Consider the following 20,850-nt stretch of genomic DNA (forward strand, 5'->3'; position numbering starts at 1 on the left):
TGTCTACAATCCCTTTACAAATTCTGCATCCTCTGTATTGTCAGCAAACTTGGATACATTATCCTCAGTCCTTTAAGTCGGTAATATGGATTGTAATAGCTAAGGCCACAACACTAATCCTGATGGAATCTCATTATACTACCTTGATAAACAGAATTATTCAATTATTCCTACTGTTTGTTGTATCCTTCAAACAACCCTCTAGCCTTTCCAGTCCCATTAATTGCTGCCTTGTGTAACAAGCATTCATGTGGGGCTTTATTAATTAACTTATGAAAATTTATGTATGCTACATCCACTGCTTTTCTTTTATCAACCTGTTTTTTCCTTCTATATATCTTCAAACAAACACATACAGGCTTGTTAAACACAGTTTAACCTTTCAGAAAACCATAGTGACCATGCTTATTCTTATCATGATTTTTAGAGTCCTGTATCACTTTCTACATAGTGGGCTGCAGCATTTTCTTGACTTTTTATGCCACATTAACTGACCTATAGTTCCTTGTTTTCTTTCTCCCTGTCTTGAATAGCAAAGTTATATCTGCTGAATTCCAATCCGCTGAGAACCTTCCAGAATGTGGGGAATTTTGGAAGATCATACCTTTATATCTGTAGTTACCTGAGATATGCCTTACATGTCAAATGTCAGGTCCAGAAGATTTATATAATTGGAAAATATTGTGGATGCTGGAAATGTGAAATAAAAATCAAGCATACTGTAGGAAAATTCAGCAGGTCTGGCAGCATCCTGGGGAGAGAAACAGCATTAATATTTTAATTCCAATATGTGTCATCAGATCTGGACTTAAGTTGACAACATTTGTTGGTTTTTATTTTCATTAATATCTCCAGTGCTTTTTCTGTACAAATTTGCTTCAAATTTACTGCGATCTAATTAGATCTTTGGTTCCTACTATTTCTGGTATGTTTTTGTGACCTCTATTGTGAAGATACTTGCAAAATATTTGTTCAAAGTCTTTTGTCATTTTCTTCTTCCCTGTTTATTCTTATTTGCCTTGTCTCAGTCTTTGAGGGATCATGCTCACTTTTGTTGCTATTTCTAGAAGGTCTTCAATCTGTTTCATATATTTTATTAATTTACTTATATTCTCATTCCTTAGCATTTTTCAATCATCCTTCGCTGGTTTCTGAAACTCTCAACCAGTTCTCAGCCTGCTAACTGAAATTATGATGAACCTCTTTTCATCTAATGCAATTTGTAAGTGAGCCTTGGGTGGACCATTTTTCTCATAGAGGTTTTATTTCTTAAAGGAATGTCAGTGAGAACTTTGAATTTATTTTCAGACATTTTCCATTAACTATCTGCCACTATATTTTTAATCTGATTTCTCAGTCCATCTTTGCCATACCACCTCCCAACCACCATACCTAAGTAACCAGCTTTATTTGAAACTATAATTTTGGACTTCAATGTGGCACATTCAGACTTGATCTGAAATTAATCATAATATGAATACCCTTCCCAGAGGATCCCCCATTATGGGAAATCTAATTCCGTCTGTCTCATTGCACAAGACCAGATCTAAAATGTCCTATATAATCATCCATTCTGAAGAAGGGTCACTGGACCTGAAACGTTAACTCTGATTTCTCTCCGCAGGTACTGCCAGACCTGCTGAGATTTTTAAGCAATTTCTGTTTCACATCCAGGGCATCCTGTTCCCTCCTTAGTTCCCTGATACACTGATCTAGGAATCTGTCTGGAATACATTCAGTGAACTAAACCTCAAAACTACCTTTGGCCAAAATCACTTTTCTAGTCGATATGAAAGTTAAAGTTCCCCGTAGTTTATTTCTTTATTTCTTGATTAATACTCAGCCCAAAAGCAAAGCCACTGCTAGAGGCCATGTGTGGCTCAATGACATATTTTGTTTTATAATGTTCCTTTAAGACATGGGACTTAAAAAAAAAATATTTATTGTTGATGTAGAGGATTTATTAACTACTCCTACCAATGTTTTCTGCTCCTTGTTTTTACTTAACCCATACTGATTCTGCTTCCTGATCTTCTGAAGCCAAAATCCTTCCTCACTACTGGCTTTAGGCCATCCTTTATCATTAAGGCTCCTTAGATCCCCACCACACCCACTGCTTTTCCATTTTGTTTGTGTTTTGCAAGCAACAAATAATTAATTCATCTGGTTACAAATGCTTTATGTATTCAATAAAAACGGATGTGCATGGTTTATGATGGTGATGAGATACAACTGTCGGTTTTCTGATCTCATTTGTTAACTGTTGGCTGTTAGCACTTATGATTTTGTGAACTCAGCTTAATTTAACTAGTGAGGGTACTTATTTGGCACTTATTAAATCTTACTTTAGGAGTTCATAGACAGTGATGAAGACTAACAGATAATATTCGAGATGTAGAGACACAATGGAACCTCTGTTTGCTGTCAGTAAATTTGTCAATTTTTCAGTTTAAAATGGATATTGTTGATTAAGGTGAAAATAGATCTATCCTATTGTGTTGCATTGTATGTAAAGATGGTGAGGTTTTTGAGATGCCAGCAGTCAAAACCCATTTGTATTTGTGGATTGATATTGAGCCTACAATTAAAACACACCATAATGTGCATTTAGATCAGTGGCCAAAGATTGGATCCCCAGTTCAGGTATGATTTTCTTTCAAAATGATCATTCAGCTTTAGTGGCGTAAAACTTTCTGGATTAAGGACAAAAGTGTTTCTGCTTTTTTTTTCTTTCTGTATCAATTGAAATGATCCTAAAGTTTATGGAGGCGGATATTGAAGTACGCTAAGTCACCCATTTTTGGTACAATTCATGCGAAACGGAACAAACCAGTGTAGAAGGTCACGAGAATTTCAATTTGCAGTTTACACCTGGTTGTCAAATGGATTTTCATGATTTTTTAATATTAAAAATTCAAGCTAGCATTTGGACCCAACCAAATCAAATTAATTACCATTGCAAGTTTTCACTAATGCATCTTTGTCTTCAAGGTTTTATAAGACATAAGGGAACTAATAGACAGACTTAAAACGTTTTTGAATATAGTATTTTATATTTGAATTGTGAAACTGACTATTGTACATGAATCTAACTAGCACTATTTTCTGTATACTTTAGTCATTTTCAGTTATTTTGAAGTTGTTTTAAACAATGAGCCTAGATGCTGATTTAAAGTGCCCATTTTAACAGTAAACCCATTTTCAACTGCATTAGCCAAGTAGTACCAAATTTCCATTCCAAATTCTAAAACACTCACTATTGTGCTGGCAAATTTTATGTATACTGATATGTAAATGAGTTCCATCAGAAACCTCAGGATAAAAACAATTTTTTTTAAAAATTAGTATTATATGCGCTTAGATTGCTGTTTGCCTCCAAAGTAGAAGCCACAGGCTGTAGTTTAACATCATGCAGATTGCGCCATAACTCAGGCTCGTTGCAACTTCACTATAATCTGGTGTTTGTGAGAAGGACTAGTAAACTGCAAATTGGAAAGAAAGACTAAGCACAAAATTGAAGAAATCTCAACCTTTAATCTTGTCGAATTCTGTGCATCTTCAGCTATGCTATTTGAATAAAGATAAATTTAGCACTCAAATGAATATCTTGACAAGGGCCTGGGCCCGAAATGTCAGCTTTCCTGCTTCTCTGATGCTGCTTGGCCTGCTGTGTTCATCCAGCTCTACCCCTTGTTATAACAAATACCTCAAGTTTTTTTTTAACTGAACTGAGCATATTTATCTTATGGGCAGAGGTCTTTTTCAAGCTCATAGTCCCTATATCCTTTTTTATAACAAAGTATATAGTATCAGATTTAACTACTGACTTAACCAGTTCACTAATTAATGTTATACTAGATATGCAAACTTTGCAGTTTTCTTGAAACTTACCTTTGTGAACTATTTGAAGTAACCTGTGGGGACGCTTACCAAATTTTTAAATATTATGTGTTAAATTAGTTAATTTGAAAGTGGGATACATTTGTCACTACTTCCTAATTAATCTGCTAATGTTGAAGTAACACTGTTTTACATTTCACACAATAGCTAACTTGTTTCATAACATGTAAAATATAAGAACCCAGAGTGTAAGAATCCAAAGGGAAGTGTATCCCACTAATCTTTCCTGTTGCTAAATCATGTCAGGAGCTATAATAAAAGCAGAGCTTTTTTTTAAAGCTGTTAATGATTTTCTTCTTGAACTCAAGACTGTAGAAGGGGGAAAAGGAAGGTCTCATACTTTGAAGAAGGGAAACTGAGTCTGGATCCCATTTTCCTTGCAGCTGTTTTTTTTGTCTCAACATTTTACAGCTGGAATCAATTTTATTACTTTACCCATCATCCATTTTAGGACTTTGAAGGAAAAAAATATCATAGGAAACATCTCTTAGCAACCACAGGACAGTAATTACTATAACAGCAGCTGGGAGAAAACCAGATTTCCGTTCTACATAAAAGCTGCCATGGGTTGCTTTTACAGACAGAACTCACCAACCTTTGTCAGAGCAAAGTAATATAGTCACAGAATGTGGGTGGTGGTGGTTGCAGTTTTTAAGCGCTCGGCTGCTTTTTAAAAATGTCCATTGTTTATGTCTAAACTGGCTGCAATGTGTGAATGCCTTTTGCAATTTCAGTTTGCTAGTTTAGATGAATTGCAAATTTGGAAAGTGGTCTTTAATTTGGTAAACAATGGGAAATGGGCCCCTCACTAAGGCAGTGAGTGACATGATACAAAATGCTTGTATGAAAATGTTTCTGACAAAATGGATCAGAATGAGTGTGAAAATACCCTCAATACTAGGTTGTAGACTTGTGCTGTTGAAACTGTTTCTTCAGTTCACCAAGAAGCACAAAGTGATGTAAAGTCTGAACTTATTGCATGGTAATGCCAAAGGCCATCTCATTAAAACTCCAGGGTTGTTTCAGGAGAGTTGACTTATAAATATTTATTATTCTAATTATGGATTTTTTTTAAAGTTTAAACCCATTTTTCAAAACAAGTATATTTTGAAGGTAAAGCCTAAATTTTAACTTAAAGCTGCATTTGTCATGAAGCAACTGTTTTCATGAGAATCTTCATTGATGAATGTTTTATTGTGAAAATACTTCAGTCCTCAGCCAGGGTAACTGGAATTAGGAAGGGGAAGAGGAAGAAGATTTAAATTAACAAATTCTCATGTTGATTTAAATTTTAATAGAGATTGGCTTTATCTCATTATGTGCATGGTTATTTTTGTAGATGGAAAATTATGTCAAATTAGTTTTCTCAAAAATGAACACAATTCTCTTAATAATAAGCCGATAATCTGGAATTCACCTTAAACGTGTTTTAGTATTTCATTAACTATCCAAGGGAAGGATTTTTGTGTACAGTTAGTTTTCCGTAATGTATGTAATCAAAGAAGATAGGCCTTTTCAATGTTTAAAGGTCTAGGAGTTGCTTAAATCCATTGAAACAGGGATGAGTTTAGTTATGAATGCATGAGCTTCCTGACTGCACATCAGAGGAGTAGGTGTTGCCTCAGGAAAGCAGCTGTGATTGATAGCTTCGAGGCTTGAACTTGTTCTAAGTTACCTTGGAATACTTGCCCTCAAGCATGTGGTAGAAAGAAATTGTTTAAGAGTCTGAACCAACTGGATGCAAAAGCAAAGCATAATGCTGTAGATGCTAGAAGTCTGAACTGAGTACAGAAACTTCTGGAAATACTTGGCAGGTCAATGGACTGACGAAAACAGAGTTAATGTTTTAGGTTAAGATAACAAGGTGTAGAGCTGGATGAACACTGCAGGCCAAGCAGCACCAGAGGAGCAGGAAGGCTGACATTTCGGGCCTAGACCCTTCTTCAGAAAGGTCTAAACCTAAGACCCTTGTTTTAGGGTAACAACTTATCATCGGAACTGACTTTGGAGAGTGCGACTAGTGAAGATTGTAAATAGCATCTGTTGTTTTTCTGACCAGATGTAAAAGCAAGCCTTTGTGATTTTATTATTTGAATCTGTTTTGGTGCCTTTCCATTTTACCTTTCTTAAAGAGTGACAAATAACCACCATGGCGCATGGTATTTATAATAGCTGCTATAAAATGTCAACAAGGATAATTTGTATTTATTTAATGCCTTCAGCATTGTAAAACATCCCAAAGCTTGTTACAAATTTGGTTATATTAAAGACTGGGAGAGAGGCAGAAATGGCTAAGGAGGAACTTCCAGAACTTGGGCCTATGACTCTGAAGGTGCAGCAGTCAATTGTGAATCAATGAAAATAGGAATGTGCAAAAGGAATTAGGTTGAATGCAGCAAACGTGCACTGGAGAAGGAGTAACACCATGAAGGAAATTGAAGATAAACGATTACCTTTTAAATAGGAGGCATTGTCAAATTGGAAAACAAAGCCTCAGAGCCATCTTGTGTGATTTCTATTGCTGTGAATGTATAGATATGAATAGAATCTAGCAGTGTGTCACCCAGTTGGAGAATTGAGAGGTGCAATTTCAGGAGGATAATGTGGTCAGACTTAATACTGATGAAGAAGGATGAGAAGGGATGGTTTATCAGGTCGCACTGCATAGGATGTAATTTGTGATTTTGAGGGCTGAAACCTGATTGCTGGGAAGATGGCCATGACTTTGAAAGGCAACATGTGCAAGGATTTTTGGAGTGGATAGAGAGATTGGAGATTGACTGGTAATTTGCACAGACAGAGTGGTCAAGTGTGAGTTTATTTGTGAAGATTCCTGAGGGCAGATCAGAATGGGGTGGGGGCAGAAAGCAGATACAAAGGCTGATTTATTTTAAAAGTCCCTTGCTTGTGTGCTATTAATTATATTGACATTGTGCAGAAAAGCATGCCTTGTGAGCATAAGAGTAACAGACAGGAACATGGGAATTAGGAGCAGGAGTAGGCAATTCAGCCTTCCAGTCCACTCTTCCATTTAAAATGATCATGTCTGCTCTTACCCTGGTCTCAAACTCCACTCTTCTGCCAGCTGCCCATAGCCTTTTATTGTGCTTTTTGTCAGAAACATATCTATTTCTTTCTTGAATCTTTTGATTGATTCTGTCTCCACTCACTCTGCTGCAGTGAGTTCCACAGATTCACAATCCTCTGAGGGGAGTAGTTACTCCTCAGATCAGTTCTGAAACTATCTCCTTCCACTCTATATCTATGACCTCCTGTTTGAGTCCATCCCACAATGGGGAACATGTGTTCAACATCCACCTTAGCAGTCCCCTTTAGCTTTTTATAAAGCTCAGTCAGATCAGGAGAGTGGAGTTGAGACAGGATAAAATCAACCATGATTATGTTGAATAGTGGAGCGGGCTCAAAGGGCAAAATTGACAATTCACAATCCTAATTCCTATGTTTTCTGAATAGATAACACTGACCTTGGGGATATATCTGGTGCCGCAAAAAAGCCAAAGAGATTTGAAATGCATTACTAAGCGACCACCTTTAAATGCCAATCTAAAACGTCTTAAATCTGCATTTGTCAATCTGGGAAATGAATGGATTATAGAGAAATCACCCTTGCCCTCAGTCTCAAACTTTTATCTTGTACTCATCAGGAATACCACAGGAATACAAAATACCAAAAAATCACCACAGTTTACACTGCAGGAGAAAAGGCTGCTTAGTTATTTCTGATTGGCCAAGATGTTGCCATGGAGAAATAAAAGGGAACTGTAGACTTCCCCCAAGTATTTATGCTTGCTAGAAACAACATACATTCATGTACAAGGTCTGCACACAAAAGAAACATGGTTAAGTCTTGCATTTTATTAGAATTATTTGAGAGTATTGGAAGCTTACAGATCAGTGATGCTTTATGTACGGCAGTGCCTCAGACAGTCAGAGTTGACTTGCTAAGCACTCCGTACCCTTTCGTCCTGTGGTGTCAGTGATTGTGATTAGTTGAAATTTGGTGTTCTTGTGTTGGTCCTCATGAGTTCAAGATGAAAATCTTTAGCAACATGCCCGCAGTTTGGTCACATATAAATTTTTTTAAAAATTTGTTTCACCTTCAACTGAGTATCCGTACAACCTTTTTTGCTCAAAATTGTCATCTGGTACTACTATATTGCTAGGGTTCATTGCTGTTGGAGTTTTGTTGTCTATACTGCTGACAATAGTGTAATGCCCATGCCTTACTGTTACAAAATATGATTCATCAGTAACTAGTTCCTATTTTCACCATCACAAATATGCTATTCTCAGCTAATTCAATCATATTAATGCATTGATTTAACATTTACAAAGGGTGCAGCTATGAAGTGTGTAGCTGGTATGAAATCTTGCCTTAAACCTTTCTGAAACCCTAATGTAACCCAACAACGTTCATTTAATTCACTTTGCTGTCTCCTTCCTGAAGGGGAAGCAAGCAACCTGCACTTGGCACCTATAAGTTCCCAGCCACAAACCTGCCTTGAGAGGCACATTCAGAATCCTGCAAATGCCACTGTGATTGAAAAATGTTGCATGTGATTAAGGGTCACAGATAAATAAGATGTAACTGTAAATCAAGCTATATGCACTAAGTTAAAAATATATTTTCATACAGAAGATTGATGCCACAAATAAACAGTATATAGTGGAACTTTACAGATTGAAAGATTGGTACTAAATAAAAACCGAAAGGACTGCGGATGCTGTAAATCAGGAACAATAACAAAGTTGCTGGAAAAGCTCAGCAGGTCTGGCAGCATCTGTGAAGGAAAAAACAGAGTCTGGTCTGGTGACCCTTCCTCAGAACTCAAAGATTGGTACAGTTCTCCATTTCTCCTCTGTGTCACATTAGTGGTCCGTTAGCATACCTGAGTGCCCACTTACAGGAATGAGCACTCCATGTAGATGTGACTAAATGAACTTAGTTCTCATCCCCAGTGCTTACGAAAAGCTTCTCTTAGTCACTTACAGGTGATTCTTGCCAACTGAAGGAGGGGCTCGATGATGCAGGGAACTTGCCTGCAGAATTTTAATTTGGCTGAACCTGGAAAATATATGTGGCACCAGCACACAGAACAAATCGGGTTCATGTTTATTGTGCCACCACCTGCTTGGCAACACTGTATGAAAGTTGGCCATAATGTGAACATTAGCACCTGAGTTCCAAAGTTTTGGACAGAGGGGAAGGAGAACCTGAAGGGTTCCTATTTTCGGTTGATATGTAGTAAACCTTTTAGTGGTGGGTGTATGTAATTAATAGGGACAAGCTCTGGTAAACAGTGTTGGTAATAGACTTCTAGTAGATGCTATTTTAGTCCTCCAGTGCAGAATAGTCTCTTGGATTCGGTGGCAGACGGCTTGTTATCTAAGAGAAGAAGGGTCCTGACCCAAAACATCAACTTACCTGCTCCTCTGATGCTGCCTGGCCTGCCGTGTTCCTCCAGCTCCATGCTGTGTTATCTCTGACTCCAGCATCTGTAGTTTCTGCTATCTCCATGTGTTTGTTAGCTCTGTCAGTTGCAGAATTGTCACGCGATTAAAATTAAAGGAAAATGAAGTGCAATTAATACATTGCATAAACCATTATATTTTCAATGATTTTTTTTTAAAATAGCTCGTACAATTAGAATGATTCTTATTGACTTTTAAAACAATCCAAAAAGACAACTGAAGCACTCAAGTTAACTAATTCCTTTATGACATTCTCTACTCGAATGCAACTTTAAATTGATTCCAGTTTTTCAAGTGACCATTTAGTTTGCTAACAGTAGAAAACGACATATATTTTAACATAGCTTTGGACTGAAACTTGTGTATCATGATGTCAAGTTGTTTAACAGAAGTCTTAAAATCCTTTTTACGTAGGATCAGTTATCCATCAAATTTTATTCAATGCTGCAAACATCAAAAACCAAGTTACACCAAATTGAACAAGCCGGAACTTTATTGTGGGGTTTCTGATATGAAATATGGGAGTGAGATATTGAAATTCTCACTGATTTTGCCATTGTCAGCTCTTGAGAGCTCCACAGCCTGTGTTGGAGCTCTGAGTGACAAATGTTCCATCAGGATTTCTGCGCGCACCTGATCTCCTGGAAGTTCAGACAGGTTGAGGCGTGATGACAACAAATACTGACAGATTACCATCAATTCTGCGTAAATTGAACCCCAGGAAATCTGACATTTGGCATGTCAATGCAATGTTTCCAGGTATTATGATATGATGACCTCTGGTGGTCAGTATGGAGATGTACCATTATAGTTGCAGGATCATTGTCTGTCAATTAATGAAGGATTTTTGGGTTTTGTTTCAGCCTGCACAAGAAAGTGATACTAATTCTTTGATCAGAAAAGAGCGAATTTCACAGCATGATACTGTAGTGACAAATGATCCTTGCAGAAGCTGCTATGTTAGAACGCCTCCATTTGAGGATTTTGGTTGTCGAAGATTATACTTTCCTGCTCAACAGAATCAGGTAATTTTTCATCTTCAGCAGCTAAGAAGGGTAATGTGAAACACAAGACATCATTTTATGGTGATAAAATGGGCAAATTGTTTGTAGTAGTTTGTTTTGTATGATTCCACCTCATTGACGCTATCTCTTGTCACAGCCTCAAAGTTAAACAGGTGACCAAATTATGGAGCAAAGATGCAATTTGGGAAGAAAAATAAAGAAAGAGTAGACTTTTATTCATTCAAGGCACATGACCATTTCTGACTGGGTCACTTCTCATATAATGAAGGGAAGGTCATTGATAAAGCAGCTAAGGATGTTTGGTCCTTTGACATGACCCTGAAGAATTTCTGCTTAAATGATTGACCACCAATTACAATCATCTTTTTTTGAGCTAGGCATGACTCCAGGCAAGGGACATCTCTCCCCTCAAATTCCCATTGGCTCCAGTTTGCTAGGTTTCTCTGATGCTACACTCAGACAAATACTGCCTTCATGTCAAAGTCATTCACTTTTCCCTGTCACCTTAGCAAAGCAGTATTAATCTTTTATCTATGTTTGGAGGCTGTAATGAGGTCAGGAGCTGAGTAGACCTGGCAGACCCAAACAGCAACAATGGGCAGTTAATTGCAGACCCAGTGCCAGTTGATAGCACTGCTGATTAGCCCATCCATCACTTTGCTAGCTTCCAAGAGTAGGAGTGGTAGTTGACCGGGTAAGATTTATCCTACGATTTGTAGATGGGACATGCCTGGTCAAATTTCCATATTGGGTGTATGCCAATGTTATATGTATGCTAGAACAGTTTCCCTGTGGCTAATTTTGAAACACAAATCTTCAATACTGTTATTTTCAAGATATTACCTTTGAGGTTTCCGGTGCATCCAGCCATTTCTTGATATCGTGTAGATATCAAATTGGCTGAAGGTTGGCATCTATATTACTAGGGTCTCAAGTGGAGGTCGAGATGGGGAAAAGACCTTGACCTATCCATGTGCTCATGATTTTATGAACTTCTGTAAGGTCATCCCTCAGCCTCCAACGCTTCAGAGAAAGCAGCCCCAGCCTATTCAGCCTCTCCCTATAACATAAACCATCCAACCCTGGCAACATACTTGTAAATCTTTTCCGAACCCTTTTAAGTTTCACAACACCTTTCCCTGTGTCCTTGTGTCAGTGGTTCTTCTACTGATTTCAACATGAGTGAGTACTGATTCATCAACTTGGGAGGGAGGGAAAGTGAGACAAGATAAAGCAGCAAGATCCTTGCCCATCCTTGACCTAATGTCATGAGACATCATTAGATTGGGAGTCAATGCTGAGGACTTTCAGGGCAACTCCCTCCCAGTGTTTAGGATCTGGAATGCATTACCTGACAGTTGTGAAAAACCCATATCTTTCAAACGCCATTCAAATCTGATTGGAAAGTATTTGTAGGTCCAAGTGAGGAAAAGGTGATGGACTGGAGCTAGCTAAGCTGATTATGCAATGGGCCAAAAGTGTATTTTCTAAAAACAACAATATATTTTCTCAAAGTTGATTTGAATTTGAATCTCAAATCTTAAAATGACTTTAAATTCATCAAGGGGGCACAGTGGGAGGTTGTCCTGTTGCTTTACATCTCTTCAAATTAAATGTCTCAACAAATGACTGAACTATTACTATGTTTGCACGTAGCAGCTGCAAAATTAATTCCTTGGGACTTCCTGGCTGAGATATTCAATGAAAGGTTTCCATTAAAAATTGTTTTTAAATCTTTAAGTTGTATCATTCAACTGCATGTTTTTGATTTCCTCTAATGAGAAAATTTTCAATCTTTTTCAGATTATGTTAAAACCAACTAGGCATGTCAGTTTTCAGGATGAAGATGAGGTTGTGAGGATAAACCCTCGAAAGGATGTATTGGTTAGGGGCTATGAAGACTACAGACATCCCAATGTACGAAAAAATGAATTGGAGACTGAAATAGACTCGTATGTGTGCTTCAAACCAGAATCTAAAAAACACGATTATGTATATCCTTCTGTGGAAGGGATTGATACTGAACACATTAAAGATTCAAAAGGTTCAATTGTATTCAAAACACAGCCATCCCCTTCACTAAAATCAAAAAAATCCAGGCGAAGGAAAGAGGATGGAGAACGCTCTCGTTGTATATATTGCCGAGACATTTTTAATCATGAGGAAAACCGGAGAGGACAGTGTCAGGATGCTCCAGACCCCATCAAGAAATGCATTTATCAAGTGAGCTGCATGCTGTGTGCTGAGAGTATGCTCTACCACTGCATGTCGGACTCTGAGGGAGATTTCTCTGATCCGTGCTCATGTGACACTAGTGATGACAAGTTCTGTTTGCGATGGCTGGCACTTATAGCCTTGTCTGTCATTGCACCATGTATGTGCTGCTATCTTCCTCTGAGGGCATGTCACCACTGTGGTGAAATGTGTGGATGTTGTGGAGGGAAGCACAAAGCAGCTGGATGATGTGACCAATTGGGAGTCAAGCTGGGCTTAATAGTTCCTCTCCAGGCAGCATCAACCCTGGGTCTCAAGGGTTATGGCCTACTGGTATTAAAAGCCAGCAGCAATTGCAGAGCTGTGCAAGTTTCCAAGGCTCGAGGAGAAGTAATACGTTTTAAATGATCACGGCCCTGCGCAAGGCCACCACAATCTATTACTTTGCATGGCACAGCCTAACTTGAGAAGATTTTGTAAAGCAGAGAATTCTTTGCTTTTGGCTGTTCAGTGAGTACTGAATGTGATTGTGTGGAAGGGATTAATTTTGCAGTTTTGTACATTGAGATGACTATGGGGTCTGGTTTCTCACATGAAACTCTTACAGATGAGACTGAAGTATTAGATTAAAAGCACTAGGCAATTGAGTTTTGTTCAGAAAGATTTCAAATTGTTTTAGGCTTTGGTTCTAATAGGTATTTACTTATTATGCGCATTTAAAGAATCACTTAACTGGCAGTGCAGGTGAATTTACTGTCTATGAGTAATTAGATATTTAACACGTATAAAGTGTCAAACTCTATATAACTAAACTTGAGGTGGCTCGTACTTTCGCAATAAAATCATTTATCTTTTCAGTTCTTCTATGTTGGGAAACAAAAATGTTGACCTGTAATGGACATAGATAGTTATTTCATTTTTAATTCATTGCAATATGCATGCTTACTATTCACATGCGATTTTGCTTCAGTTGGACAATTTTTCACCTTTCTTCCTGAAGACTAAAATTGGTTACTAAATTTTCATGGTGGTGATTAAGCACATTCTGTTTTATTTTCTCCCTGTGTATGGGTGTTGTCTGTGAACCAAATTGCAAACTGGTGGCTTACTTAATTTTAGATATCTTTAAAAACACTTATAATATTTTTGCTCAATCAGCAAGTTTTCTGTTGGTAGTCCGAGAATATCATACGACTTCTTGCATTTATGTAACCGGGTGTCATACTGTTAAAAATCTAAAGTTCGGAGTATAGTCAATTCAAGTATTTCAGACCTATCTTTCAACAGCCCACCAGAAACAGTGTAGATGCAGTTTTGAAAAAGCAAAATCCTGGTTTTAATTTGTAAATTAAACATACTATAGAACATTTTATGCAAGGTGGTAAAATAGTTTACTTTGTTATTCTAAGATTATTAAGTGAATGCTTTCAATTAGTTAAAACAAACATTAAGAGCTACCTTTCCCTGTTTAATTGTACACATGGGCATACCCACATCTACATTCTCCAGTGGATATGTAAATAGGCATGGCATAGTTTGCTGAAAACAACAACATGATGTCAAACATTTTGTCATGCACTCGAAGACGAGCACAGGAATTACAAATTTCATAGAAAGCAAGAGTTCATACCACATGAGAAAAAGTGGTGATTGGTTGACAAATTGAATCCAATCAGAATTAACTTGCATTATAGATTGTTGCCTCCTTTGGAATTTGGCGTTATGACACTTATGCTGATGAGTGTGTGGACAACGTGACTTGCTCTTTCAACAGTGCTCCATTTCAGTGCTGCCAAGCAAAATGGTTTATACTTAATTATATATCCAAAGAACTCAGGTGTGCACAGGTGAGATGAATTTTCAAATTTAAATCTACAGTTATGGTTGGGAGGTTACCAGTGGGAGCATATTACAAATTTGAGGGACTAGTACCTAAACTATTCAAAATAAAGACTGGTTTAGATCTTCAACTAATTACATTTGTAGACTCAAAATTAATACTCAAATTTTTTTCAAAAGCATATAATTATTTGGAGTCATCCACCAATTTCTGCAAACGCCAATGGTTATAATTAGTCAAACAGTATGTAGAATATCCCTAAATGTTTGATACCACATTCAGGTACATTTAATTTTGATACATTGTCTGTGTACACCTTTGTATCCTGTGTACTTATCCGTGACGGTGGAAGGGAAAATTGAGCTGTTGCGGTTGTGCCAGAACCAATTCATTCCTAAGATTTGATGCTTCTAAGTTTTATCACATATTTATTCACAAAATATACGTATAAAATTTAAGGCTTTGTCAAAGTTACTTGCCCAAGTTCTAATTTTTAGATATGTAAATATATAACACCATCTGTAAAATACTCCACAATAGGATGCATTGATATTTATCAGCTGTGAGTAGATGGAATGGACTGACAGCTTTCTGTACATAAGCCAACTTTGAGTATTATTTCACATTGAAAAGTAGAGGCTAAAGATATGAGACTTAATTTTAAAAAGAGCTTGTTTCTAGTTTTATACTTAATTGCAGAATGGCTTCACTTGAATACGTTTGGTGATGGGGAGATTTTTTTCATTTTGCTGTTTGAGTATTTAAACATCGTTGTATGTAATTTTTCATGATCGGATTTCATCCGTGTGCTCAGAAACTTGTGTTTCATCTGTATTCTGCACACTGGGGAACACAAATTTTAAATTGTGCTCAGAGTGTTCACACATTGCTTGTGATTTTCAGTCTATATTCCTGCATTCATGTTGCTACTTGTAAATTTTCGTTATCCAAGTTTTGGAAGACTTTTTTCCACAGTTCAATTATAAAGCCCTTAATTTGCCTGAACCTTTCAGAAGAACTGCAAGCGTTATGAGGAAAAATATCAGATTATGCAGGCCTGCTACTTACTTTTATCAATGTTCATTGTAGACAGGCATATTTAACATTGAAGATTTTTCTCAACCACCCCCTCACATCAGAGCCATTGACAGAAATTTCAGTTTGTGCTGTATAAGGTCACTATCAGATGCTGTACTGTTCGAGTGCATAATAGACTGAGTGAAAATTCTCATTTCTCGGGATTTCAAAGGATTCAGTAGGCTTCTGTGTTTCATTCCAGTGTTCTTTTAATGTGGACATCTGGGCCCAGCTTTATTCTTTGCAGGAATTCCTGAAGATCTTGAGTACTTAAAGGTTTTGTGCTTTTTCTGCCTTCTGGGCTCTGGTTAAGAACATGTGGCATAAATCAACTTCCCATCTGCCTTTCCACAGTAAACAGATAGTATGGAGTACCAAGATCTGACAAAAACTTTCATGTATGTGGAGCTGATAGTCACAACAGATTATAAATTGAATAATGAATTGAAGCCAGAATTTTTGTTTTGCAAACCCTATATACTCCAAGTTTGCAGTTTAGGGACATCAATCTACAAAATATGCTTTAACGTCCCAGTTACTACCCAATGACTCTTTTTGATGATGTTTCTTTGCTTGTGATGAAGAGAGTTTTTTTTGTATAAAACTAAAGAAATTGAGCTGCTGTGCAGATATGTTGGATATTTTCACGTTTACCAGTTACAGTCTCTGCTTTGATTGTATTTGGATCTTTAAGTTCAATCAAATGTCCCCTTTCGGACCCTTCCTCGTATGTGGGTGACTTCAGAGTTTGTAGTTATTCTTATGAAGGTCCTTGATGTGAACGAAACGTTGCTGCCATATTGGAAAACATTTCCAACGCAAATTGGAAAAATAAAATCTTATCAGTCAACTGTTTAATACCAAGTAATTCTTAGCATAAACTTAAGCTGCTTTTATGTTTATTTTTCTTTGGATGGGGAGGGTCTGACAGTGCTTGTATGTGTAATGTTAGAAGATGTGACTACCCCCCCACAAGAGAAAAACTTGCTGGCTGTAGCAAAATGTTTTATTTGTGGTAATAGGTACACTTTGACCTTCGAATGATGAGGCACTACTAACCAGTATGGTACATCACCTAACCGTGGACTGTAATTTATATGCAATGTCTGCTTTGTGAATTTAAACAGCCTAAGAGGCATGCTAATAGCGCTAAAGGAGTTGACCCTGCTGAATATTGATGGCGCACTTATGCGCTCAGAACTGTCAATTTTTGTTCTACTTCCTAATTACTTTTTATTAAAATGGTATGTCTGTTAGACTTTGAGACTTTATCTAATAGAAAACATTAAGCTAAAAAATGCTTTGTACCTAGATGTTTTTGAATTTTTTTTCAAAGTACTGCCTAATGTTTGCTTTGTGCCACTTGCTGATGCCTAGCCCACTTCCAAAAAGTGCCTCGCTTGTTCATTTTAAGAGTTCCATTTAAATCTAACTATTGTATCTGTTACATTTTGTTTTTAGTATCTTTTCAATAAAAATAAAAATACCTAAGTATGTGATGTACAATTTAGTTTTAATAACTCCTGCCACAGGTGTAATTTCTTAAATGTATGAGGGTGTAACTTCTTAATTTCTTGAATATATATATAATGTAAATATGCATATAAGTTTGTAACTGATTTTGTTACATCATACACTTGTAATTTGACATATCAAATAACTATCATAATAAAACTATAAGTTTTAATTTCTTTATAATTTGTCAGTTGTAGTATTCTTTTTTGATATTTTAGTCATAAGCAGTTGACAGCATGTACAAACTAACTATTTTAAAGAGGGACTTTCAACAGCATCCTTGCTGTTGAAGACTTTTTAGAACCAAGACAACTACTGACCTTATTCCAGGTATATAATGTTGAAACTAGCAACTAGAATGAGGGCAATAGTGATATTGTGCACTGGACATAGTTAACTGAGGCTACAACATTCCTTAGATGAATAAGAGTCATAGAACTGGACAACATGGAAATAGACCCTTCGGTCCAACTCATCTGTGCCAACCAGAGATCCGAAATAAATCTAGTCCCATTTGCCACCATTTGGCCTATATCCCTCTAAACCTTTCCTATTCATGTACCATCCAGATGCCTTTAAAAATTGTAATTGTACCAGCCTCCACCACTTCCTTTGGCAGCTCATTCCACAACTACCCTCTACAATACTGTAGAGTGTTTGTATGACATTTCCCTGTAGCACTCGAAGACCATCTCTTTTTAGTTTTCTTTATTTTGGATAGTGGACAAAAAGGGGATCGAAGGACAGTGGAAGGCGTAGCTGTACTTTAAAACATCACTGGAGCTTGTTTTGGCTGTGTTTAGACATTTACTTTGTTCGGGTGTAAATACATAAATTGTGTGCGCAAAGTAAGCTTTGTCTAGAGACAGATTACTGATTGGTTTTGTAATCAGGACCAGTTTGTGGACACCAGAATTCATCAGCATCACAGCAACTCTCAGGGCAGGTGAACAAAGTATATGCGTACAATACAGAGGATGAGCCTTCAGACAGCAACAGAGGAAGGGTCTCTCGATATCTACAGTCACATGGTAGCTTCCACCCTAAATATGTTAAAGGAGCCATCCCCTACAGACAAGCTGTGAGCACACACAGGATCTGCTCAGATGAGGAGCAACACGACAGACACCTGAACATTCTGAAGGACACCCTCGTAAGAATGGGATACAATGCTGAACTCAATCATTCTGATGTGCCACAGCAAAAAACCGCAACGCCTTCCTCAGAAGACAGACACAGGATATGACCAACAGAATACCCTACGTCTTCCAGTACTTCCCCAGAGCAGAGAAACTATGCTATGTTCTTCACAGCCTTCAACATGTCATCGATGACAACAAGGATCTTGTCAAGCTCATCGCTATGCCTTCATTTCTCACCTTCAAACAACCACCAAACCTTAAACAGACCATTGTTCAGAGCAAACTACCCAGCCTTCAGGACAACATTGACCACACAACCCTGCCATGGCAACTTCTGAAAGACATGTCAGGTCATCAACATGGACACGACCATCACATATAGGAACATCACCTACCATGTACACAACAGATACTGATGTCACTCGGTCAACCTTGTCTATCTCATTCACTGGCCCGTGGCATGGTATTTTGGCGAAACCATGCAGACACTACGACAACAGATAAATGGACACCACACAACAATTGCCAGACAGGAATGTTTCCCTTCCAGTTGGGGAACACTTCAGCGGTCAAGGATATTTTGCCTCAGATCTTGGGGTAAGTGTCCTCCAAGACAATTTTTGAGATATACAACAATGCAGATTGACTGAGCAGAAACTGAAAACCAAGTTTCATACCCATGAAGACGGCCTCAGCCATGATCTTGGGTTCATGTCGTGCTACGTGTGACTCCACCACACTTTTCTATATCTGTAAAGCCTTACTTACTGTCCTGTTTTGATGCCATCACCTAGATAAGTTGTATGATCTCTATCTTAATTAGTTTGTACAATTTTGGAATAATTATGACTTTGGTTAGACCCTCGGCAAGCGACTCGTATATCTACCATGTTATTCCAGTCTTTTGGTTTGTCTCCAGGAGCATCTTATTTTTAAATTTATGTAATTACCTCTCTGCTTTATTTAATCAAATTACAGGTCATCTCTTCGCTTGTTATTCAGCTGTTGACACTTTACTCACACCGTCTGACACTTCGGATCACCTGCTGGGACTTATTATTTGGCACTCCAGTCACACCATTTGTATGGATTTTTTTGATCTTTCTGTGCCTGTAAATTCTGTGTGCTGGGTGCTTCTCTCTCACTTCACCTGACGAAGTAGCTCTGAAAGCTTGTAATTTTAAATAAACCTATTGGACTATAACCTGGTGTTGTGTGACTTCTGACATCGGGGTGGAGAGACGAAAACAGAAGTTGCTGGAAAAGCTCAGCAAGTCTGGCAGCATCTGTGAAAAGAAATCTGAGTTACTGTTTCAGGTCCAGGGACCCTTCCTCAGAACTGCAAAAGTGTGGCAATGACCAAGGCAAGTACAGGGATCCAGGAGGTAGCATTGAAGTAGTCTCAGCCCTTGAGCATGTCTAACAGGTTGGAGATTCTTGCTCCCTATGTGGATGAGAATGGGGTGGGTCAACAGAGGTTGAGCAAACTGACCATAGCTCCACGGTACAGGGAGCTATTCAAAAGTGGGGAGAAAAGAGAAATGTAGTTGTAATCAGGAATATGTATGGTCAGGGGAATAGACACTGTCCTCCATGGCCAGGATTGAGAGTCCCAAAGGCTGTGTTGTCTCCCAGGTGCCAGGGTTCAGGATCTCTGATCTGGGATGCAGAGGAACTCAAGTGGGAGGGGAAAGATCTAGTTGTTGTGGTCCATGTAGTTACCAACGATACAGATAGAAAGAAGAAAGTCATTCTGCTGAGGTAATATGGGCTAAATCAAGTCAGAACTTGAGCCCAAGTAAGTTACTGTCTGTAGCTTTTTTTCCGAACCAAGAGGCAAAGTGAAAGTGTTTTTCAATGACTCTGCTGCCAGCTATTTTTTAAATTGACATCTCTAGTCATTAATTTCATAATTATTATAGAACCCCTACAGTGTGGAAACAGGCCCTTCAGCCCAACAAGTCCACACCGACCCTTTGAGCATCCCACCCAGACCCATCCCCCAATAACCCACCTAATCTACACATCTGAATACTACAGGCAATTGACCTCTTTGAGTTATCAGTATTATTTTGGAATGGATCTTTTTCCCTGCAATTCATGTTTACTGTTGTGACAACCTTGAATCTGAAATTTTCTCACAGCAAATCTTGTTCCTGGCTCCCCTCACCCCCAACCCCCACCCCCACCCATAAGTCAGGAATAAGTTTAAGAAGCTGTTAGTCTACTTCTTCAAGGGAAAGTATTTTCCTGCTTTTGTAAGATAAACTAAAACTGCATGCAGTATTCCAGTTGTGACCTACCAATGTCCTGTATAATTGTAATAAATTTGCTCCATCTCAATAAAATCATACACACAATGTGTCTTGCTGGCTGCTAAGTGTATTTGTTTGTTAGCTTCTGTGACCCGTGTAAAAGGATATCCAGATCCCACTGAATGCAAACATTTACCAGTCTCACTAAGAAAAATCAAACTTGCTTGTTTTGTTCTTTCCAACAAAGTGGATATCACATCTCCCATTGTATTCCTTTTGCTACGCTCTTGCTGATTCACCCAACCTGTTTTTATCCTTCTGCAGCCTCTTTGCTTACTTCTCACTGCACACTTTCTTACCCACTAATTTTTGCCATCAAACAAACTTGA

At 37.9% G+C, this 20,850-nt stretch overlaps 1 protein-coding gene across 1 annotated transcript in view; it reads left to right on the forward strand.

Annotated features, from left to right (window-relative positions):
- Positions 1–17,175, forward strand: part of spred1 (sprouty related EVH1 domain containing 1) — a 95,610-nt gene extending 78,435 nt beyond the window's left edge. Inside the window, exons 5-6 of the mRNA XM_048537815.2 lie at positions 10,257–10,418; positions 12,222–17,175. Coding sequence (XP_048393772.1) covers positions 10,257–10,418; positions 12,222–12,881 — 822 coding nt within the window. The 3' untranslated portion in view covers positions 12,882–17,175. The remainder of the gene's footprint in view (positions 1–10,256; positions 10,419–12,221) is intronic.
- The last annotated feature ends 3,675 nt before the right edge of the window (positions 17,176–20,850 follow it).

Source organism: Stegostoma tigrinum, chromosome 10 (genome assembly GCF_030684315.1).
Source record: "Stegostoma tigrinum isolate sSteTig4 chromosome 10, sSteTig4.hap1, whole genome shotgun sequence".
Taxonomy (NCBI): Eukaryota; Metazoa; Chordata; class Chondrichthyes; order Orectolobiformes; family Stegostomatidae; genus Stegostoma; species Stegostoma tigrinum.